Source organism: Ranitomeya variabilis, chromosome 8, assembly GCF_051348905.1.
Source record: "Ranitomeya variabilis isolate aRanVar5 chromosome 8, aRanVar5.hap1, whole genome shotgun sequence".
Taxonomy (NCBI): Eukaryota; Metazoa; Chordata; class Amphibia; order Anura; family Dendrobatidae; genus Ranitomeya; species Ranitomeya variabilis.
The window spans coordinates 113,856,234-113,881,366 of record NC_135239.1 but is presented as its reverse complement, the minus strand read 5'-3'; the positions used below and the strand labels follow the sequence as shown (position 1 = coordinate 113,881,366).

The window sequence follows — 25,133 nt, the reverse complement described above, 5'->3', positions numbered from 1 at the left end:
GACACATTGTGGATTCCCGCATGGTCCACAGATCACTGCAGTATTTAGTGCATTGGAAGAGTTATGGGCTGGAAGATCGGTCTTGGGTACCGGCTCAGTTGGTGCACGCAAACCGTCCGGTTCAGGATTTTCATGCCAGGCATACTGAGAAGCCTGGAGGTCCAGTGACCCCCCATTGAGAGGGGGCTACTGTCATAGTTTAAGTCTGGAGCTGTTGGGGTTAATCTTGGAAGCATGCCTTTGGTTCCAGTAAGGCTTTTTATAGCCTCTTTGTGGATCTAGGCGTCATCGCTCATCGGTTATACTTTTGCCGTCGGCTGAGTACGTTGACCCCCGTGTGCCTGTGCCTTTGTGCCTGAGTCCTCTTCTATGTTTGGTTTTGACCTGATTTGTTCCCCGTTGTGATTTTGCCTACTGATTCTGTACCTCATGTGCTTCTCTGGTTTCTGACTTCGGCTGTGTTCAAGGGTTTTGCTACTTGTCTTCTGATTCGGTTCTTCTTCGTCCGACTCTGCTTTTCTGACCCCGGCTAGCCCTGACTACTCTTTCCCTGTGCCCTTCCCTCCATGGTGTCCCGTGGTTACTGTTCCCCTCCAAACCTCTGGGATCTGCTGGGCACTCCGCTGTCTCCTCCCGCAGCTTTGCGTTAGGCCCTGCCCCCTTTCCTCATGACCTGCGGTCACGTGTTTGCAGGTCCTGTTCCTGCAGTCTACTCACTCTCCTAGCTGCTCTGCCTGCACCGCGGCACCGCTGTCGCTGCCCTCAACTCCTGGACAGTGTAGGATCCGCTGTCCATCCTGGGGCATCTGTGACTCTGATCTCCCGCAGCTCAGGCTCCTGGTGAGAGTTCGCCTGGCATGTCCTGATAATTTGTTGAGGAATTTCTCTTGAGTACGTGGATACCCCATATGTGGTCAAAAACTACTTGTTAGCAAAGTGCATAGCTCAGAAAAGAAGAAGCGCCATATTGGAGTTCAGGTTTTGCTGGACTGTTTTTAGGGTGCCATGTCACATTAGCAGAGCCCCTAAGGCAATAAAATAGCAGAACCCCCCATAAGAGACCCCATTTTGCAAACTACACCTCTCAATGAATTCATCTAGGGGTGCAGTGATCATATTGATATCACAGGTAGGTCACAGAATTTTATAACATTGGGCTGTGAAGAAAAAAAAAAAAAATTTTACCACCAAAATTTAGTTTTAGCAACATATTTTACATTTTCACACCGGGAAATGGTTAAAAATTGCACCAAAATGTATCTCCCAATTTCTGCTGAAGGTAGAGATATCCCATATGTGGCTCTTCAGCACTGCTTTGCAACACGGCAAGACTCTGGAGAGACAAAGCCTATTTGCCTCCTGGAGCACAGATTTTCCTAGAACAGTTTGCGCACTCCATATACAGAGCCTCCAAGTGTTAGGAGAGCAGAATTCCCCTTCATGTAACCCCATTTTGGAAATAATACCCCTTTGGGAATTTATCTACAGGTTTAGTAATGATTTTGACTCCATTGATGTTTTCCAGAAACAAGCAGCAGTGGGTATTGCTGAGTGAAAATTGCATTGCAATCTGCCATTGTAATGAGCAGTCGATTGTGCCTAGCCCATGCTTCTGGAGACATGCATCCGTAATTTAGGCGAGCTCTCATCACTACAGAAATGACAGACATGTGGATGTTATATGTGGTTTAGTGTCACGACTGACATGGGATAGTCCAGCGGATGACACTAAGTATACCAACCACTGGATGGAATAGAGAAAGGAAGGTCTGAACAGTAGGGAACAAGGGATGGGACTCCTCCTGACTGCAATCTGAGCCTATCCCTAAGCTCCCCTAATGCCCTATGCGGGTCCTTCCCCCGCCGCCATCATGTGCCTAGTCCCTAATTGTCACCTCACTATTTCCTGGCTAGTGCACTAGCCGGCAAGGACGCTAGCCTCACCACTGTAGATGGTAAACAACACAAGTAAAGTGACAAACACGAGACAGACAGAAAAATGGAAATTGTACTTAACTACTGTCTCTACTGCAAAGTACCAAACAGCAGAAGATAAGGCACCGGGGCCCCGAACGCCATGGAAACAGTAGATTCACCACTGAACCCAGAGAGCTCTTTACTCCAGACAGGTCAACATAGATTACTCTATTACCATCAGTCAGCTGATGGGTCATGTGGGTATTTACACGATGATGGGAGTGGTCACCACCCACATCAGGTGACCAACAACAAAGCAGCTGCCAGCAAGAAAACTGACATTAACCCTTGCTGGCCCGAAAAGGAAAAAAGCTACATTTAAATTATAGAAGAACCAGAACTGCCACAAATCCAAAAATGAATCATGACACTGAGGGATTCAGAATGGAGAGGAGCTTTTGGATTTGGCAGTGCAGAAATTGCTGGATTTCTATTGGGGTGCGAGGAGCCATTTTACTTTTCCAGAGCCTTTGTACTACCAATAACTTGTAAGCCCCCTATATTTTCATTGACAGATGACAGACCTGAGTGGGGGCTTGTTTTTGTGGTTTGATTTGAATATTTTATTGCAAACATTTTACATAACATTTTGAGATCTCATTTATCTGGCACAATACACTGAGCACTTACATTGTGGTTTCTATCTAAATCTCAGAGTGATGTGATTCAGATGAAACCTCCAAGAGATCCATTTACTATAATGAGGCAGCAGCGTTACTCTGGACCTTGTCTGGCCTCTGTTCAGCGTTGTCCTTCTTTTCAGAAATGTGACCAACCGTGCTTTTATGCACGCCTAAAAGGACAGACACTGCCAAATCACAGGTCAGACAGCGTTCACAGTGCTTCCATCTGCCTCATTATAGTGAATCTTCCACCAGGGTTCCATCTGAATCACGCATTTCAGAGATTTACACCGAAACCCTTATGTAAGCGCTCAGCGTAGGGCGCAGGATAATTGTGAAAGGAGCCTTACTGCGATCTACGGGAGATAGCATAAATAAATCAACTGCAGGTAAAGAATTGATTTTATTTATTTTTTACACCATTTCTTGGGTGGTAGAACCAATTAGCATATATACTCGAGTATAAGCCGACTCGAGTATAAGCCGAGGCACCTCATTTTGCAACAGAAAACTGGGTGAGCTTATTGACTCGAGTATAAGCCGAGCATGCATTGTCCCCTTATCCCTGTCCTGCTATGTGTGGCTCCCCCATCCTGTCCTGCTATGTGTGGCTCCTCTGTCCTGTCCTGCTATGTGTGGCTCCCCCCCATCCTGTCCTGCTATCTGTGGCTCCTCTGACCTGTCCTGCTATGTGTGGCTCCCCATCCTATCCTGCTATGTGTGAATCCCCCTGTTGTATGCATGGCTCCCCGGTCCCAAATGGCTTGGATCGGCTCCCCCATCCCACATAGCTCCGCTCCCCTGGAGCCGCATGGCTCGGCTAACTCGGTCTCGCATGGGTCGGCTCCCCCGGTCCCACATGGCTCACCCCCATCCTACTCACCCTCCTTGCGCCGTCACTGCATCTCCATTGTCCCGACACGGCAGCTCTTCCTATGCTCAGCAGTTATTTGGTACCACTCATTAAGGTTATGAATATGCGCTCCACGCCTATGGGAGTGGAGATGCGTGCATATTTATTACCTTAATGAGCGGTACCACGTGACCGCTGAGCACAGGAAGAGCTGCCGGGACTGGGATCGAGATGCAGCGACGGAGATGCATTGACGGCACGAGGAGAGTGAGTATGATGTATTCTGTTAGCCGGCGGCTGCAGCTGCAGCTGTCACTGTGCCACAGCTGCCGGCTTTCTAAACAATGACTCGTGTATAAGCCGTGGGGTGCGTTTTCAGCACAAAAAAAGTGCTGAAAATCTCGGCTTATACATGAGTTTATACGGTAGCTAACTTTATTCTTCAGGCCGGTGCATTTACAACGATACCAAATTTAAATCTTTTTATGTTTTGCCTCTGTCACAAACTAAAAGACGGTTGGTTTTGCAAAAACAAGTAGTTTTTTCTCATTCAAATTTTTTTATTGTTTTTATAATACACAATAAAAACAATCATATCAACAGGTTCAGATGAACACACCATATGGCATATTAGCTACTGAAATAGAGAATTGTTTGGTTACATGAAAACAAACAACTCCACACGGTATCAACAGGAGTTTTCAAAAGACAATTGATGATAACCTGTTAAACTAAATAACAAGAAGGAGAAGAGAAAAGACAAGAAATTTTAGGGACAATCACAAAGGCAGGCGGAGAATGTACTATGGTACCAGCATAGCAAACATCATAGGATAAAGTAGAAATTATCTTAGCATATTTTGGTACATTGGTGAGGATAAGAAGGATTCCCAATTAAACAATTTTGCAGCCATTTTGTTAGCTGCCTCTTGTGTATGGGCTGCCAGGGAATCCATCTGGTGAACTCTAGCCACTTCCCTACATCATTGCTCTAAAGTCTTCCAGTGTCGTGGAATTACCACTTTAGCTGCCTGAAGAAGATGCCTCAATAATGATTTCTTGAAAGCATTCTTAGGCATAGAAAACATAAATACTAGAATTGCTTCCGGGCTTTTAGGGATTGACACCCCCGTCACTTCTTTAATAGCTTTAAGAACACCTTCCCAGAAAGCCACCAAGGCCGGGCACACCCACCATATATGCAACATCAAACCCACATGAGTCCCACATCGCCAGTACAAGTTGGATACTTCCGGAAACCATTTATGCAAGACCGATGGAACACAATACCATCTATATACTGTTTTATATCTAGTTGCCTGAGCTTTAGTGGCTATATTAGATTTATGCAAGAGATGGAAATATTTATACCATTGTGCTCTTGTTAAGGATTCATGAAGCTTTCTTTCCCATGCCTTACAAAAAGGGGGAAGCATATCTGGATCACTGACCAATAGAAACTTACAGATATCGGAGATTGTGTGTACAGCAGGGCTGGACTGGCCATCTGGCAATACTGACAAAAGCCAGAAGGGCCTGTCTGGTTGTGGGCCGCATTGTCTGCTATGTTGTTAGAAGAATTGGTGTTCTCAAGATACCCATACTGTTAAGAGTTGTGATGGAGCACAAAGTCACTGACTCAGTCACTTACCCTAGCAGGCCATGGATATCATTAGAAATATTGGTCTGGTAGGAAAGCTTGCTTTCCTCCATCCAGGGTAATATATCCCATCTGGTGCTCGGGAAAGGGACAGCATGGGCCTGTGTGATTTCAAATGCCAGGGCTGAAATTCAGCCCCAGTCAGTACCTGGTATACAGGGTTAGTGGGAGCTAGACATAGGGATTCAAACAAAGAAATGTACATTGGATTCTCATCCAGAAGGAGGATGCGATATATATCGGGATAGTTTGTAGTAAATACAAAAGTCTAGGCAATACAGTCATTTTAACGATGTTAACCAGGCCAAACCAGGAGACCTTTCCATGGTTCCCGGATTTAAGTCTCCTTCCAATCTGGACAAAATTGGTCAAAGTTCAAGTCAAACAACTCTGATAAATCTACTGGAATAAGGGTGCCCAAGTAGCTAATATGATTATTTGAAGGCCATTTAAATAGAGCATTACATTTCAGAACATTCACCATTTGCAAGGGTAGGGAAATATTCATGGCTTTCGATTTTTCGAGATTGATGTCAAAATTGGACCAACTACTAAAACGTGCCAGCTCAGACATCAGACATCAGGAAAGGAGCAAGATATGTGGATTAGTTAAATAAATTAGGAGGTCATCAGCAAATGCAGAGCATTTATACTCCGAGCCCACTATTTTGATTCTCAAAATATCAAGACTAGCAAGTATGGCCTCCGTAAGATTCTCCATTATCAGGATATACAACATTGGGGAGAGGAGGCAACCTTGTCGAGTACCATTCTTTATAGTAAAGGGAGCTCTTAATTTTTAGCTGGGCTGAGTGGGAGTGGAAGATGGCTAGATTTTTTAAGTAAATACAGGACCCAAACTGATGTGGCTCAGAGTTTGGGAGAGAGAAGACCATGAGATCCTATCAAAAGCCTTTTCGGCATCAAGCAATAGGATCATTAAAGGGGTTTTTGAGTGTGTGCATGATTAATAATATCTACTGTTTTCAAAGTGTTATCCTGTGCCTCCCTTCCTGGTACAAAACCCACCTGGTCTGGGTGTATTAAGGGAGGGAGGTGGGATTTAAGTCTATTGGCCAAAAGCTTGACATATAATTTCAAAAACAATTTTTTTGAGAGAGACCTATAATTTTTCCATATTTCTGCCAACAGAGTCATTTGACCGCTTGTTTTTTTGCAGGTCGAGTTGGCGTTTTTATTGGTACCATTTTTGGGCACATGACATTTTTTAATCGCTTTCTATTCCAATTTTAGGGACACAGAATGAACAAACACCAGCAATTCAGGAATTGTTTTTTTTTTATGTCATTCCACATGTGGTAAAATTGATATGACAGCTTTATTGTTGGGGTCAGTACAATTATAGCAATAACACATTTATATATTTTTTATGTTTTGGTGCTTTTAAACAAAAAAATATTGTATAAAAAAAATTATTTTTGCACCTCTTTGTTCTGAAAGCTATAACTTTTTATTATTTTTCCGCTGATTGAGCTGTAATAGCTTATTTTTTTTGCCGGACAAGGTGACGTTTCGGCTATACCATTGCTATTTACATTTGTCTTTTTTATCGCATTTTATTCCACTTTATGTTTGGTGCTATGATGAGAAAGCATCATTTTTTGCTCTCTTTTTTTTATTATAATGTTCACTGAAGGGGTTAACTGGTGGGACAGTTTTATAGGGCGGGTCATTCCAGATGCAGCAATACCAAATATGTGTACTTTTTTGTCATAAAATATTTATTTATGGGTACAATGTATATATTTTTTTTATTATTTTGTGATTTTAAAAAAAAATATTTTTAAAACTTTTTTTTTAACTTTTTTACTTAGTCCCTCTATGGGACTTTCACTTTCTGCAGTCTGATTGCTGTTATAAAGCATTGCAATTAGTGATGATCGAGTATACTCATTGCTCGGGTTTTCCCGCGCATGCTCGGGTGTCCTCCGAGTATTTTGGCATGCTTGGAGATTTAGTTTCTGTTGACACAGCTGCATGATTTGCGGTTGCCGGAGAGCCTGAATACATGTAGGGATTCCCTAACAAACAGGCAATCCTCACAGGTATTCAGGCTGTCCAGCTGCCGCAAATCATTCAGCTGCATCAACAGAAACTAAATCTCCGAGCATGCCAAAATACTCGGAGGACACCCGAGCATGCTTGGTTAAACAAGAGCAACGAGTATACTTGCTCATCACTAATTGCAATCCACTGACAGATGATGGACCTGAGTGGGGACTTGCTTTTTTTGTGGATTGAGTTGAAGCTTTTGTTGAGAACATTTTACGTAACGCTTGAGATCACGTTTATCTGGCACTCTACGCTGAGCACTTATGATACTTTTGAGTTTCCATGTAAATCTCTGAGTGACATGATTCTGAAGAAATCCCCGAAGGAGCCACTCACTATAATGAGGCAGCAGAGTTATGTCTGGCCTCTGGTCAGCTGAGTCATTATTTTCAGAATTGAACAAAACTGTGGCTGACCACGCTTTTATGCACGCCTAAAAAGACAGACACTTTCGGATCAGTGTCCCTATCTACCTCATTATACGGAATCCTCCACTGGGGGGTTCTTCTGAATCATGTATTTCAGAGATTTACAAGGACACTTCTGTTGTGAGCACTCAGTGTAGAGCACAGGATAAATGTGAGCCAAGCCTTACTGCGATCTTTGGGAGGCAGAATGAAAAAATCAACAGCAGGTAAAGAATTGGCTTTATTTATTTTTTACACTGTTTCTCGTGCGGTATAAATGATTAGACGACTTTGTTCTTTGGGTCGTTGCTATTACAGCAATACCAGATTAATATAATTTTTTCTGCTTGGCTGCTTTTACACACTAAAAGACGTTTTTATTGCAAAACCAAGTTTTTTCATTTACATATTTTGAAAGCTATAATTTTTCTATATTGCTGCCAACAAAGTCATTTTAGAGCTTTATTTTTTGCGGATGAGTTGATGTTTTTATTGGTGCCATTTTAGGACACAAAGTTTTCTATTCTGATTTTTGGGAGATAGAGTTAACAAAAAACAGAAATTCAGGAATTGTCTTTTTTATGCCATTCCACATGTGGTAAAATTGATAATGCAGCTTTATTCTTCGGGTCAGTACGATTACAATGATACCCCAATTATGTTATTTTTTTATGTTTTGGCACTTTTACACGGAAAAACTATTTATAGAAAAATTTGTTTTGCATCTATTTATTCTGAGAGCTAAAATTTTTTTACTTTTAGGGCTCATACTCACTTGCGCGAGACTCGGATGAGTCTTGCACGGCAATGCCCGACGCTGCTGCCGGCACTCAGATCGGAGCGTGCGGCCGCATAGGAATACATGTAGCCACACACTCCGCTCCTCTGTGCCAGGTGCAGTGCCGGGAATTGCCGTGCGAGACTCATCCGAGTCTCGCGCAAGTGAGTATGAGCCCTTACACTGATAGAGCTGTATGTCGGCTTGATCTTTGCGGGACAAAATGACGTTCTTAGATATGCCAATTTTTTTTACATTTGTCTTTTTGATGGTGTGTTATTCCATTTTTTGTTTAATGGTATGATGAAAAAGCATTGCTTTTTACCCCCTTTTTTTTAAATTTATTTTGTTTTCGCTGTTCATTGAAGTTGTTCATTGTTCAGTTTTATGGGGCGGGTTGTTCCGGGTGTGGCGATACAAAATGTGTACTTTTTTAATTGCTATTTTTTGCATGAAAATACAAGTTTATAGGTATAATATATATATTAATATATTTTGTGAATTGTTTTGAAATATTTTTACTAATCACTGTTATAAAGCATTGCAATGCACCAGCTAACATGTAAACTAAACATCCGGTGGCAATCGCGCGCTCACAGGAGCCATGACGTCCAGGGTCAGGAAGTCATTCCCTTCCATGAAATACGAGATACGTCCAAGGTCAGGAAGGGGTTAAGACCTGCTTTTCTAAACGCTTTCAGTGTAACTGCCTGTGTCTACTTTATATGTGTTCTCTTAGGCTATGTGCACACGTTGCAGAATTGCCGCGGAAATTTCCACGGCAATTCTGCAACTCCCTGCTGCGGGTATAATGCATGCAGGATTGGCATGCATATTCCCGCTAAACACTAGCGTTTTGCAAAAGTAATTAGCTTGCAGAATGCTAGCATTTTCCAAGCAATCTGTAGCATCGCTTGGAAAACTGATTGACAGGTTGCCTATGCAGCATCAATAGTAAAAAGATATAATGTTAAAAATAATAATAAGAAAATTGTGATATTCTCACCTTCCGGTGGCCCCCGCAGCCTTCCCACTCCTCGTGATGCTCCCGTTCCCAGTAATGCCTTGTGGCAATGACCCTAGATGACGTAGCATCACGCGAGACCGCTACGCCATCACAGGTCATTGTCGCAAGGCAATACTGGGAACGGGAGCATCGCGAGGAGCGGGAAGGCTGCGGTGGCCGCTGGAAGGTGAGAATATCACAATTTTTTATTTTAATTCTTTTTTTTTACAAGTATATGGTTCCCAGGGCCTGGAGGAGAGTCTCCTCTCCTCCACCCTGGGTACCAACCACACATGATCTGCTTACTTCTCGCATGGTGGGCATAGGTCCCATGCAGGAAGTAAACGGATTAATGCATTCCTATGTGTGCAAAATTGCCGCAATTCTGCCCAAAAAATGAACATGCTGCGTTTTTTTCCGCAATGCATTTCCGATGCGGAAAGAAACGCAGCATGTGCACAAAAAATGCAGAATGCATTAAAAATGATGGGATGCTTATGTAAGCTTTTTTTAGCGTTTTTTTCGGTGGAAAACGGCCGAAAAAATTGTAAAAAAACCGCTAAAAATCCTGAACATGTGCACATTGCCTTAATCTTCTAAGTGGCTGTTTTTATAAGTGAGTTATACTTCACTTTGTTGCAATGAAGAATTTTACTATGAAGCTGGAATTTCAATCTATTATCTTGCAACTATTTGTCCTATTTCTCTGTATACGCATGTGAAATTAGTTACAAGTTTTATACATGTACTGGAGTTTATATGTAGAGCAATATATGGGGCAACTATACTGTATGGAACAATATATGGGGCCATTCCACTGTATGGAGCAATATATTGGCTCATTATACTGTATGGAGCAATATATTTGCCAATTATACTATATAGAACAATATGTGGGGCCATTATACTGTGTGGAGCAATGTATTTGCCCATTATTGTGTATGGAGCACTATATTGGGCCATTATGTACTATATGGGGCCATTATACTGTGTGGAGCAATGGGCCATTATATACTATATGGAGCAATATATGGCGCCACTATATTGTATGGAACAGTATATAGGGCCATTACATACTGGATGGAGCATTATATGGGTCCCTTTATACTGTATGGAGCATTATATTCATGTTTTCAAGACATCTCTTGAATGAGAGCAAATTAGCATATTTATTTCCCAGGGACCAATGATTAATAGAGATGGGCGAGCCCGAACAGCAAAGTTCGGTGTCCATACCAAACACCTACTGTTCGGGCACTGACGCCGAACACGGATTTCATCAGGGAGTCCATGTTACTGTTCAGGTTTGGCCGCATAAACACCAGGTGTTTCTCGTGCTATCATGTGCATGACAGCGTGGCAAACACTGCCTCTGATCGGCAGTAAAATCATTACCGCTGGTCAGACAGCCACGGCTCCCACGTGAGCCTGCACCTGAGATCTGATGTTAAAAGTTTACCTCCAGTCATTGGCGTTGGCTGATGGGACTACTGCTATCATCACCCTATGGCTGCTGCTGCTAATATCAGGGAGAGCAGGCTGCAGCTGGTGGGCGTATTCATCAGCCAGCACCTGCACTCTAAATTAGTAATTTAAAAAAAAAACAGAGTGGGTGCCCTTGTATTTTTGATAATCAGCCAGGCAAAACTGACAGGCAATACTGAATGACATATCATAAATATACATACAAAATTCAGTCATGTCATTCAGTATTTTAACCACACTTGTGTGCAATTTCCGCAGCTGCGGCGAAGTTCATGTGTCCAGGACCTGTGGTAATAATCATGTCACCAGCATTGATCACTGGATTGGTCCATGAACACTAGATAACAATCATTGCAAATCTCAGAAAATCATGCATTGACTAAGATCGGGTACGATCGAAACGCGTCGCATGTACTCTGTACTTGGACTTTTGCGCTAAGGCAAGGACTGTTTGTACTACACCAATTTTTAATGGAGAAATAAAGCATTTGAATTTTATGGAGCTGGAACGCCTTCCTTACTTCGTTATGTATATCCATCTTAGTCCAAGATGATGTTCCGTGCACCTGCCTGGATTGGTGAGCTGGCTGTGGCTTCTTATAGCCTTTTCTTTTTGCACATTAACACATAAATAAACCACTTTGTAATTTATCTTATCAGAGAAATCTGCTTCTTTCTCTGCCAAAATTTCTAAAATAAAAATTAAAACAATTACTTTTTAAAATAAAAAACTAGGAAAATGTTTAACTTACCATTAGAATACTTTCCCAAGACATCCATCTAATAGGAAGCACAGCCCGGCCCTGAATTCTGTAGTAATCTCCACTGTACAGATTTCGACTCATGCCAAAGTCAGCTATTTTGATTGTGAAATTCCTACCAACAAGGCAGTTCCGTGTTGCAAGGTCTCGATGCACAAAATTAAGAGATGATAGGTATTTCATTCCAGAAGCAATCTGTGATGCCATATATCTGAGGTCTGAATAACTGGAAAAAAAATCAATAGGTCGGAATTAAGTCATATGGAAAACACTTTCTCGTGGTGCTTCTATTAATTCTTTTTTTTTTTAATTTCTGTGAAGCCAAATGACTACACAAAGTATTTCCAGTGAGTTATTATTCTTGCTTTTTGGAAAAACACTCTTCACACCATCATGACGTAAGTGGTACACGTGACCAGCGTCAGACTGGAGCACCTTGGGCCCACCAGAGAAAATCATTCTTGGGGCCCACTATGTAGCTACATACACTGTGTTCCAAATTATTATGCACAAAGAGTTTAGGAGTGATAAGGTTAGAATTTTTTTGTTTGTCATTTAAACTCATTGATGGTGATGTGTGTCAGGGCTCTTTATATCACTGAAAGCAATTGCAGATACCTGTGCAAATTAGTTTGGCAGGTGTGTCCAAATAAAGGCAAGACTACTTAAGAAGGCTGTTCCACATTGTTAAGCAGCCTACATTTTTTGCCAAAATGGGAAAGAAAAAGGATGTGTCGGCTGCTGAGAAGCAACAAATTGTGGAGTATTTAGGTCAAGGCATGACTACAATCAACATTGCCAAGACACTTCATCGTGATCTTCGCACAATCAAGAAGTATGTAGTTGATTCCCAGCACACACGTGTGTGTGCTGATAAGGAAAAATTGAGGACTCTTTCCAACAGGCAATTGCGTAAGGTTAAAAGAGCAGCTGCAAAAATGCCTTGTCATAGCAGCAGACAAGTTTTTGAAGCGGCTGGTGCCTCCAACGTCCCCAGAACAACAAGATGCAGGGTCGTTCAGAGGTGCGTAAGCCATCCTGTCGACCACTTCTATCCACTGCACACAAGCAGAAATGTCTCCAGTGGGCCAAACGATACATGAACACTAACTTCCAAACTGTTTTGTTCACCGATGAGTGCTGTGCAATGCTCGATGGTCCAGATGGATGGAGTGGAGGATGGCTGGTTGATGGACACCCCATGAAAACACGGCTAAGGCGTCAACAAGGAGGAGGTGGAATAATGTTTTGGGCTGGAATCATGGGGAGAGAGATTGTCGGCCACATTATGATCCTTAAAGGAGTAAAGATGAACTCCCTAATCTATGTGGAGTTTCTAAAACAACACTTCCTGCCACGGTTCAAGAGGAAGAACCGTGCTTTCCGCAGCAATATCATTTTCATGCCTGATAATGCACCGTCTCATGTTGCAAAAAACACATCTGCATCTCTGGCTGCTATGGGCATAAGAGGACAAACTTATGGTGTGGCCACCATCTTCCCCTGGCCTCAACCCCATTGAGAACCTCTGGAGCATCATCAAAAGGAGTGTCTATGATGGCGGGAGGCAATTCACATCTAAGCAACAGCTCTGGGAGAGTATTCTGTGCACATGCAAAACAATTGAAGCAGAAACCATTCAAAAACTGACAAATTCAATGGACGAGAGAGTTCAGAAGCTTCTTTCGAAAAAAGGGGTCCTATGTGCAAATGTAACATCACCTGAAATCAAACAGTTTTCAAGTGAAAACTTTATTCTATTTTGTAATAAGCTGATAATGCTTATAACTTCACAACTGACCATTTTTTTGTTCAAAATAAAAAAAAAGGTTGAAAACTCTGCTGTGCATAATAATTTGGAACATGCATTTTGAGTGTTTATTTTTTTTTTAAATATACTGTTTTCATAGGCAGTTTGTTCCAAAACATTGCAATTATACTAGAATAGTAGATGACTGGAAAATAACAATGACTGCAATTCAGATAGGTAATTTAGAGAAAATATGAGGAAATATTATTTGCATAATAATTTGGAACACAGTGTAGAAATAGATACAAGACCACCAATTGTGCGGTAAAAAGCGCTAATATCAGGGTATAATATAAGATAGTTCACGTCTTAATTATGTAGCAAGGGTTGGGGTAGCCCCCTCACAGAATATAATTTAGCCCCCTCATAAAATATAACGCAGTCCTCTCTCATAGAATATAATGCAGCACCCCACAAAATATAGTGCAGCCCCCTCAGGTATAATGCAGTCCCCACCATAGAATATAATGTAGCACCCTTATAGGGTATAATGCAGCCCCCTCATATAGTATAATGCAGCCACCACAGAATATAATGTAGTCAACTGTGAGAATGCAGCCCCACCACAGAATATAATGCAGCCCCCCATAGAGTATACTGTAGCCCCCTCACATAGTATGATGTAGCCCCTCATAATATAATGCAGTCCCCTGAGAATAATGCAGTCCCCCCGGACAGAATATAATGTAGCCCCCTCATAAAGTATAATGCAGCCCCTCTCCACCCCCATCATTGTCTTCATCACCACCTCCATCATTGCCTTCTCCCCCACCACCCCTATCATTCTCCCCCACCACCTCCATCACTGCCCATTCCACCACCTGCATCGTTGCCTCCACCCCCACCATCATTGTCCAATTCATCACATCCATCATCACCTCCATCATTGCCTCCCCCACCACCATCATTGCCCATCACCTCCATCATTGCCTCCCCCACCACCATCATTTCCCATCACTTCCATCATTGCCTCCCCCTACCACCATCATTGCCCATTTCATCACCTCTATCACTGCCTCCCACCACCACCATTGCCCACCACCTCCATCATTGCCTCTCCCCCATCACCATCATTGCCCATCACCTCCATCATTGCTTCCCACCACCATTGCCCATTTCATCACCTCCATCATTGCCTCCCACCACCACCATTGCCCATCACCTCCATCATTGCCTCCCCCCACCACCATCATTGCCCATCACCTCCATCATTGCCTTCCCACCATCATTGCCTATCACCTCCATCATTGCCTCCGATACCATCATTACCTATCACCTCCATCATTGCCTCCCCCACCATCATTGCCTCCCCTCACCCTCATTGCCCATCACCTCCATCATTCCCTCCCTCATCATGATTGCCCATTGCATCCATCTTTGTCTCCCCCACCATCATTGCCCATCACTTTCATCATTGCCTCCCAACCACCACCATCACTGCCCATCACCTCCATCATTGTCTTCCCTCCCACCATCATTGACCATCACCTCTATTATTGTCTCCCCCGCCACCATCATTGCCCATCACCTCCATCATTGTCTCCCCCACCAAATATCATTGTCCTTCACCACACACACAGCTCACCGCAGCAGCAGCTCATCACACGCACACTCTCAGACACTCACACACTCTCTCACACACACACGCTCTCACACACACGCAGGCACACAGCACAGCTCACCTCCCCGCAGGAGCAGCTTATTCCAGCAGCCTCTTCCTTGCTGGATTCCTGGAAGCTTTCTGACTGAGACAGCAGCACGCTGGATGATGCCGTCATCCAGCTGGGCTGTCTTAGACAGGAAGCAGGACGCCGGGAGGTGAGCTGCTCTGTGAGTCTGTGTGCCTGCATGTGTGTGTATGTGTTCGGTGCTGTGTGGGTGTGCGGTACTTTGTGAGTGTGTGTGTGTGTGGTGTGACTTTACATGCGGGCAGTGTTAGCTGCACCCTGTGGCTAACGCTGCCCGCTATTAAAGAGAAATGGTATTCATGCCTCTCCACGCCCATAGGGGCGTGGGGAAGCGTGAATATTCATTTGGCTTTAGCAGCGGGAACAGGATCCTGTCTCCAGCTGCTGCTACTGGCACAGGGTGGGCCCCCTTGACTCAGGGGCCCTATAGCCACTGGCAAGGGGCCCCTGGAGCAGTGGGGGCCCTAGGCAGCTGCTGGCCAGTATGCCAGCAGGTGTCAGTGCCTGGGCCCACCAGAAAATCCTCCAGTGCTCCAGTGGGCCAGTCCGAGCCTGCACGTGACTCATGACCGCCTTTTGCTGGCCTAAATACCCACCACTTTTCTTGACAATTCACTAGACCTAACAGAAATTACCCACTATAATGAAGACCCGAATAAATGACAAGATACCAAATTTGGATTAAATGGCCACAGCAGCCTTTTATTAAACATAAAACACAAGCAATTCAACAATATCCCCCCAAGAAGGGGTGGTCCTCGAAGCCTCAAAATAAACACTGCTGATATGCAAAATTTTTAAACTTTGGCCTCCAGGCTTAGTCTTACCAACAGCCGCTATGCACCAGCTCTGAGGCAGATAGTGACCAACCCAGCCAAACCAACCGATTACAAAGCCCCTTAATCATCCCTTCCACGGGATGATCTACCACATCCACTCGAAATCCACTCAGGGGGAGTCCAGGACCACTAGAGATCCCCCCCTACAATCTGCCATTCCCCCTTTCCACCAACTTCGAGGACCTCCCTCCCCTACCTCACTGCCATGACAGAATTATTCCCACACATACTCAACCTAAAATTGATACCATTATTATATGCAAAATAAAGGGAAGGGTGGGAGCTTCGCATGCTCTCAAAAAGGGCGTGAGTACGACAGTTCCTGCTGCAAAATGGCAGGTTCTCTGTTAACTAACACTCCACCTCCAACTCCTCCTACCCTCCCCGGATCCCGCCCCCCTTTTTCAAAATAGCTGGACTAAATTTAACCCCAAAAATGCCCACTCATCCCAATGCTCCTAACATTCCCACGCTACCCCATCATGTTGGCCTCCCTTGAGAGCCAGGGGCCCAGTACGGCCTTTCTTGACGTAAGGGGTACACGTGACTCATGACCGCCTTTTGCTGGCTTAAATACTCACCACTTTTCTTGACAATTCACTCAACCTAACAGAAATTACCCACTATAATGAAGACCCGAATAAATGACAAGATACCAAATTTGGACTAAATGGCCACAGCAGCCTTTTATTAAACATAAAATACAAGCAATTCAACAATATCCCCCCAAGGAGGGGTGGTCCTCGAAGCCTCAAAATAAACACTGCAGATATGCAAAAATTTTTAAACTTTGGCCTGCAGGCTTAGTCTTACCCCCAGCAGCTATGCACCAGCTCGGAGGCAGATAGTGACCAACCCAGCCAAACCAACCGATTACCAAGCCGCTTAATCATCCCTTCCACGGGATGATCTACCACATCCACTCGAAATCCACTCAGGTGGAGTCCAGGACCACTAGAGATCTCCCCCTACAATCCACCATTCCCCCTTTCCACCAACTTCGAGGACCTTCCCTACCACAAACATAAATGTTCTGACCCCTCAAACATTTATGTCCCTCCACACTTTTAAACCCGTTTCGATACCTTCCTGAATTGCCAGACACCACATGTCGGTGCCGATCGCATTCAAATGGACGCCATCCGCTCTCCAAAATTCTCCTATTCCTAATTCCAAATTCACATGGCGCACTACCAAGGCCCCATTTCTTGCCATGAAGCGAGACACTGCCCTATTCACTTTTATCCTTGCCTTATTTATCCCCTCGATAGAATGCACCACATGCCACACCTTCCTAGGGATAATGCCAGACCAAATAACTAGAACCTTCAGAAACAATGCCCAAAGCCTTAACATATCAAATTTAATGTCTTTTATCAGCTCCCTACAGGGCCTCTTGCCCAAATCATTCCCTCCCAGGTCAACTACCACTACATCTGGTGTCCGATCTAGACGTACAAACTGGTGAAACTCTGGTAAAAATTGACTCAAAACCATCCCGCGTTTTCCGATCCAACGCAGAATAGCTGTCTCTCGCGGGAACCCCAGCTGCCGCCCGTTGGGCCAAACTGCTGCTCTCAGTGCTGCCAAAAAAATGAAAGAATGGCCCATAATCCACACCAGCCGGTGCCCACAGCCTGAAACAAATAACAAAATTATTAAGCTACACCTAACCTAAACACAATCAATCATCAGGCTAGATTCAGGCGGATGTAAGATCTAAACCTCCTTGACTCCACCGCCCAATTCTCTTGACCATGTCTTCCCCCAAACCCCTCTTGGCCGCCTCTGTCACCGCACCGATCCTAAATGAATGCCCACTGTAATCCACCGGCAAAATCCCCCCTGACACCAGAAATTGTTTAAATACCGCAAAAAACTGAAAACGGGATAAAAATGAACCGTCTTCATGAACCAAAAAAGGATTACACCAAATCCCGCAACGCCTCATAAAATCATTTACACATAAAACTGGACACAGAGGAGAACCCTCTACCTTGAACAACACTACTTCACAACCTTTTCCTTGAACATCTGTTTTGGAAGATTGAAGAAACACTACCACTCTATCACTATATACATCCACATCTTCCCTCAACACGCCCCCTTTTTTGAACTTGGAGGGGCTAATCAATTCCCCCAAATGAAAAGCTCCAAAGAAAGCTAGCACAAAAGCCGCCTTAAAGAGATCCACCTCCCACCATGATAAACACACTGTGGATAGCTGATTACCCAAAATTAGTAATACCTCATAGGAAACAGGGCGTCTCTTATCCATTACCGACCTACCCTTTCTCCACCCTTTTAACATTTGAATCACCAAAAAGGATTTTGTAACATCTCTGAATCCTCTAGCTTTAAAACCAAATGCAAGACCTGCTAATAACTTATTCAATTTTGACTCTGACCAACCCGCTTCCTTACAGTGTCCGATCAACATCAGCAATCTGCTCTCGTCCTGTAGACCTTCGCCTAAAGACACAATCCAATCCTCCCAAATACCCCACGCCTGCTCATATTGCCTCCAGGACCTAACCGACAAAGAGTTTGCAAACAAATGATCTACTGTCCGCCAGGAAGGTTCCACAATTCCATTGGACATTCCAAGCCTTCTGAATCACCTTGAGGTACCAGCTCTCGAAAAAGGTCCCCCTGCAGATGAGAAAGAGCAACAATGATAGGGTTAAACGCCATCGGCCTGACTTCTGCCACAATCCACAGATTGAGCGATAACCCCCAAAACACCAGACGTTGTAGTATTTTCACCACCACCGGGGAAGCTGCTGATAGTGAATTTATCGCTGCCGCCATGCCCTCCGCCACACATGGAAAACCGATCTTTCTATTTTGAACTCTTTTGAGCCACAAAGATAGCGCAATGACAATCGGAAACAAATGAAGCAAAACCCGATTCGCTAACCATCCCTGCTCTCTCCAGAAACCAGGCCATTCCGTCAACAGCCAACTGCCCTGAAAAAACAAACCAAAGCCGCGTTCGTCTACTACTGTAATGAGCAAACCCAAAGTATCAGCATCCATTACCGGAGTGATCCAGATAGATTTTCCGTTATAGTTCTCCAAAAATTCTGCCAAACTGCCAAATCTTTATGCAGTTCTTTTTTCAATCTAATGAAATGAACCGGAGATTTGACACCCATGATTGCTAATGATAACCTTTGGCAAAAATGCCCGACCCATCGGCATGATCTGGAAAGCGAAATTCAACTTGTCCAGCAAATATTGTATTTCTCGCAACCTCAATTTCTTCGCACTATGCGCCCTCATCACCTCCTCATGCAAAGTGTTAACCTTCTCGTCAGGCAATCTACAAACCATCTCTGATGTATCAATTTCGATCCCCCAAAAACTCAAAACAGTAACTGGTCCCACTGTCTTATCTGTTGCTAAAGGAACCCCAAAACTCTTCGCCATTCTTTCCATTGTGAGCAATAGCAACGAACTCTGAGCCGGACCTATAAACAGAAAGTCATTAAGATAATGAACACACGATTTTAGTCCTGACACATCCTTAACAACCCATTCCAAAAATGTACTAAAGGTTTCAAAATAAGCACAAGAGAGAGAACAACCCATAGGAAGACAGCGGTCACCAAAAACCCTCCATCCTAATAACATCCCAATAGATTCATACTATCCAGGTGAACAGGCAGTAGCCTAAACGCCGCTTCAATGTCTGTTTTTGCCAACCTTGCACCTTCTCCACATAAACGGACCCAATCCATGGCCGCATCGAATGAGGTACAAATCACTGAACACAACTGAGGATCAATACCGTCATTCACCGACGACTCTTTCGGAAAAGACAAGTGATGTATTAGATTGAATTTATTAGGTTCCTTTTTTGGGACTACCCCTAAAGGGGAAACCCTCAGATTATGTATGGGAGCTACTGGGAACGGACCAGCCATCCTACCGAGGGTGACTTCTTTCTGTAACTTTTCTGCAACTACCTCAGGAAACTGCAATGCCGACTTCAAATTCTTTGTGGAATAACTAACCGCTGCCTTCAACAGAGCAGCCGCTGCTGCATCAGGGTACCTACTTAGAAAGTGCGCCATCACGTCCAGTCGAATTGGTGTCGTTCCTTTTTTCAACTCCATCCCCCCTTTTTGTTTGCCTCCCCTAAAACATTTCGATGATCCATACATGCCCCCACATGATGCACACTCATGTTTAAATTTGCATTTTGCTCCAAATTTACATGACCCTTCATTAAATGCAAAACACAGTCCTCTCTGCATAGCCGCTGAGTGTTTCGACTGTCCTGAACCCCCAGCGCTTCCCTGAAAAGACTGGGTACCAGACCCTATCCACGAAGGGACCATTACCCTCATCCAAAGAGCTATGTCCTTGTGGTCCCAACGAATGCTAGGCCTAATCGCCTTTCGTTGGCGAAATTGCTCATCGTATCTCAACCAACCTTGACCCCCGTAAACCCGATAAGCTTCACCTATGGCATCCATATAACAAAAGAGGCCCGAACAATTCTCAGGGGCCCTCTCGCCAATTACACTAGCCAAAATGGCGAATGCCTGAAGCCAATTAGAAAAAGTCCTGGGAATCAGCCTGTACCTACTCTTTTCCTCATCTTTCTTTTTAGAATCATCTTTCCGCAATCTATCTAAACGAAAACGCTCCAAGGATAGAAAGGACAATATTTCAACGTACTCCCCTTTCCATATTTTTTCCCTCATTTCACTTTTAAGGTGAGCCCCCAATGGGCCTTCAAACATACAAAAACTTTGCCCCGTGCCGCATTATCCATGAGTACTGAATCCTCTTTTTCTTTTCTCCCTTCCCCTGCCGGACTAGCGACAGATACAGTAACAGAGGGTGAGACGGCACCTGACACTGTATTATTATTCCTCGAGACCTCTAATAGCCCGATGCTTGAGTTCACACTACTGCCCCCCCATCGGACCCCCAAAACCGGAAGTCTCCCTAGGGTTCCCAATCCACGCGGCAGATGGTGGCGCACCTACATGTATACCCCCCGGACTCCCATAACAAAACCAGATCTCTAAGACCAAGCATGATTAAACCTAAACCCCCGCCAACTTCCCCTGTAAACATATCCCTGCTACTACTCACAGAGGAAGTTAACAAAGGGGCACAGGAGAAAAATGCTTGCTCTCACCTAGCTGCCCGAGCACTGTGGACCCGGCAGCCAAAGATCCCGAAGCCTGATGCCGTTGTTCTTCTTCCGGACCCCTTCCATGCTGCCCGTGCTGAGAGTCATTGCTTACATTAACGGGCAAGGTGGAACTGCTAGCTCGAAGCGCCAAAACTTCCCCTGGCCTGTGCAGCTGTGCCGAGCTCAGCCCTAATGCTCCCTGCTCTGTCTCAGTGTCAGGACTCTGAACATTTTTATTACCTTTTGTGCATTACTGCTCTTTTCCAAGATGGTGTCTTTGGTCTCATGTGCACTGTGTCTTCCTGCTATAAAACTCCACCCCAGCCTTCAGTCTGTGCTAGAGTATTCTGCCTTGCATCCAGCTCCTGACCTCTGATTACTCCCTGGCTATACACCTGCTCCTGTGAACCTGTGTGGTGATCCTGCTACTCTGCTCTGAGTTCCTGCTGCATACACAAGTTTCCAGTAATCCTCCTTCATCTGCTGCTCGTGTTTACTTCATCTGCATTTGCTGGACATGTAAGCTGTGCTGCTCTGCAATAACCTGAGACTATTAACCAGGCCTCCCTGGTTGAGCTAAAGATATGATTTGAACTGCCTTATAAGCATATCTATTTGTGTTTGGACTAAGACAAGGATTTATTCATGTCAAGTTTCCTCAAGAATAACTGTGCTTCATAGACTTTCTGCTTGATAGCATTTTCCTCTGAAGTTTCCTATAGACTGCTAAGCTGCGTTTATTATTTGCACCAAGTGTTGTGGACTTAGGTTTCTCTCTGCACCCGTTTGAATCACTGTGTGATAATATAGACTTTACCACTTATAAAACTGTGTCCTGTAGTTGTCTTGTTCCACGCAAAGAGTCTCCTGAGTTATCCCCTATAATTATTACAGGATACTCTAGCAATAAAAAAAAAAAGGAGACTGCTGGAACAATGACTGCAGAAAGCAGATTAGAGTAGGTGTTTTTCATAATTAGATCACTGCAGAAAGATGTGGAAGGTCTGCAAAAGAAGTTTGGAAGCTTTGAACACAATCAACAAGTGTTTGGACAAACTTTGCAGGACTTGAGCAACCGCATGGCAGCCCAGGAAAACAAACTTGCTGGCATAGAGTCCCAGAATGGACGGGCTTTTCAGGACATAAGCACGCAAATAGCTGCACAAGTGACTATACCCTCTGGGCAACCGCCACCAGCTAGCCCACCTAAGTTGCCCCCATTCAGATTTAATGGTGATCGCGACAAATTTCGTGGCTTTGTGAATCAATGTATGCTATATTTTGATGTGCATGCTGACAGTTTTCCTACTGATAGATCCAAAGTATTGTGTGTAATAATGCTACTGACCTCACGAGCGCTCGCCTGGGCGAATCCGATGATTGAGTCTCGTGACCCACGGTTAAATAACTTGGATGATTTCTTGGCCGCTATGGCATTAATGTTTGATGACCCTAATCGCCGTGCAACCGCTGAATCTGCTTTGTTGTCTTTATGCCAGGCTAAACGTTCTGTTATTGAGTATGCCACTGAATTCAGGAGATTTGCGGTAGATTCCAATTGGGACAGTTATGCACAATTGCCTATTTTTAAAAGGGGTCTGTCTAGTATTGTAAAAGATGAACTAGCCCGCTCTGAGTCACCACAAGAGCTAGATACATTTATACAGCATTGTGTGTGCATAGACATTCGCCTTACTGAGCGTAGGCAGGAGAAATTTGCTGCATATAACCATGTTTCTAACTTTTCCCTTCCTTCCAAAGAGCCTGCAGGTAAAACCTCTCGGGAGGTGGAGGAGGTGCCCATGCAAATTGATTCTGTTCAGAGATGTGAGATCAATGAGTGCCGGGAGCATCGCCTTCGTGAAAGTCTATGTTTCTACTGCGGTCAGTCTGACCACTTCTTGATCAATTGTCCTAAGTGTCCTAGATGGCCTAACAAGGTGCTAGCAGCAATAGGGGAGTATGACAACTGTGATGATGAATCTGACATCTCTGAAGTAGCCTGCCTTTAAACGCTGTATTCCATTCACTTTCTATGACTTCACCCCCCAAGGAGCTGAAGGAAAAGAACTCTCACTGTTCTCTCCCTATTAAGATCCTGTGTTCAGGACAGTGGATTTCCAGTGCAGCTATGATTGACTCTGGTGCAGGTGGCAATTTCATGGATGTCGCATTTGTCAAGGAACATGGTATTAAAATTCAGCAAAGAGCCTCTCCAATTACCATGGAAACAGTGGATGGGTCACCTTTAATCTCTGGGCCTGTGGATCAGAAGACCGTACCCCTTGAAATTTTGTTGGAGCTTAATCATCAGGAGCAACTTTCTTTCTTGCTAATTTCTTCTCCTCATTTTCCTGTGATTTTAGGCATTCCTTGGTTGCGTTCTCAGAACCCAATTATCAACTGGGAGACCAAGGAGATTATCTTCCCAACAAGGAGCAACTCGGTGTTAACAGAAGCTGTCCCTGAGTCCACGGCTACGGAACCACATGTACAGGTATTTTCTTTACCTCCAGCTTATAAAGAGTTCTCTGACATCTGTGACAAGAAGAATGCAGATCAGCTTCCTCCACACAGGCATTATGACTGTCCCATTGAGCTGCTTCCCGGGGCAGCCATTCCTTTTGGTAACGTATACCCTTTGGCGGCACCTGAGCTTCAAGCCTTAAAGGCGTATATTGATGAAAATCTGGCCAAAGGCTTCATACGTCCTTCTTCCTCACCAGCAGGGGCACCTATCTTTTTTGTAAAGAAGAAGGATGGGACCCTGAGACCCTGTGTTGACTATCGAGAACTCAATAAGGTAACCGTACGAAACCGTTACCCTTTGCCTCTGATTCCCGAATTACTGGAAAGAGTCCACCATGCTAAGGTGTTCTCTAAACTGGATCTTCGTGGGGCTTATAATTTGGTGCGTATTCGTCCAGGGGATGAGTAGAAGACAGCATTCAGATGCCGGTATGGACACTTTGAATCTGTTGTGATGCCCTTCGGGCTTTGTAACGCCCCTGCAACATTTCAACACCTTGCTAATGACATTTTCAGAGATTTGTTGGACCAGTTTGTAGTGATCTATTTGGACGATATACTAATCTTTTCTGACTCTCTACAGGAACATGAAGAACATGTCAAAACTGTTTTAAGACGTCTGAAAGAAAACCATCTGTATATTAAGCCGGAGAAATGCGAGTTCCATCGTTCTGAGATACAGTTCTTAGGTTATATCATCTCTCCCCAGGGGCTAAGGAGGTCCAACGTTTTATTGGTTTTGCAAATTTCTACAGACGCTTCATTCGAAATTTTTCTGATATTGTCCGTCCCATTACTTCCTTGACAAAGAAGGAAAAGCCCTTTAAGTGGTCATCACAGGCTCAAGAAGGCTCAAGAAGCTTTTGATCGGCTTAAGATCTGTTTCACATCAGCACCGCTGTTGATACACCCAGATCCAACACTTCCTTTCATTGTGGAGGTGGACGCTTCTGATAATGCTTTGGGGGCTATTCTCTCCCAAAGAACTGGAGAGAAGGGTCTGCTACATCCTTGTGCTTTCTTTTCCCATAGATTAACCTCAACAGAGAAGAATTACGATGTGGGAGACAAGGAATTGCTGGCTATTATTGCGGCTTTCAAAGAATGGAGGCATCATCTGCAAGGAGCTGCACAACAGATCATAGTGCTAACTGACCATCGCAATCTAGAGTTCCTTAGATCCGCTAGATGTCTTTCTCCTCGTCAGGCTCGTTGGAACTTATTTTTAAATCAATTTAACTTTTTATCTCGTACCGTCCAGGTTCTCCTAATGGGAAGGCTGATGCTTTATCCCGAATCCATGCTGCGGATTCCGTACCTGGAGCCCCGTCCAAGACCATTCTATCTGATGCCAATTTCATCAGAGTTATCCACGATCAGTACTTGTGGAAGGAGTGCAGGGAGGCCTATGAAGGTGATGTGTTTCTTGCCAACCCACCTGTGGATATTAATCTTGTCTTTAAGGGTGGCATGTGGTTCAGAGATCGAC

General features: G+C 44.2%; 1 protein-coding gene across 2 annotated transcripts in view; it reads right to left on the bottom strand.

Annotated features, from left to right (window-relative positions):
• Positions 1-25,133, bottom strand: part of DDR2 (discoidin domain receptor tyrosine kinase 2) — a 534,261-nt gene that overhangs the window by 32,681 nt on the left and 476,447 nt on the right. For both annotated transcript variants that reach the window (XM_077278825.1, XM_077278826.1), the window contains one exon: positions 11,615-11,849. In XM_077278825.1, coding sequence (XP_077134940.1) covers positions 11,615-11,849 — 235 coding nt within the window. The remainder of the gene's footprint in view (positions 1-11,614; positions 11,850-25,133) is intronic.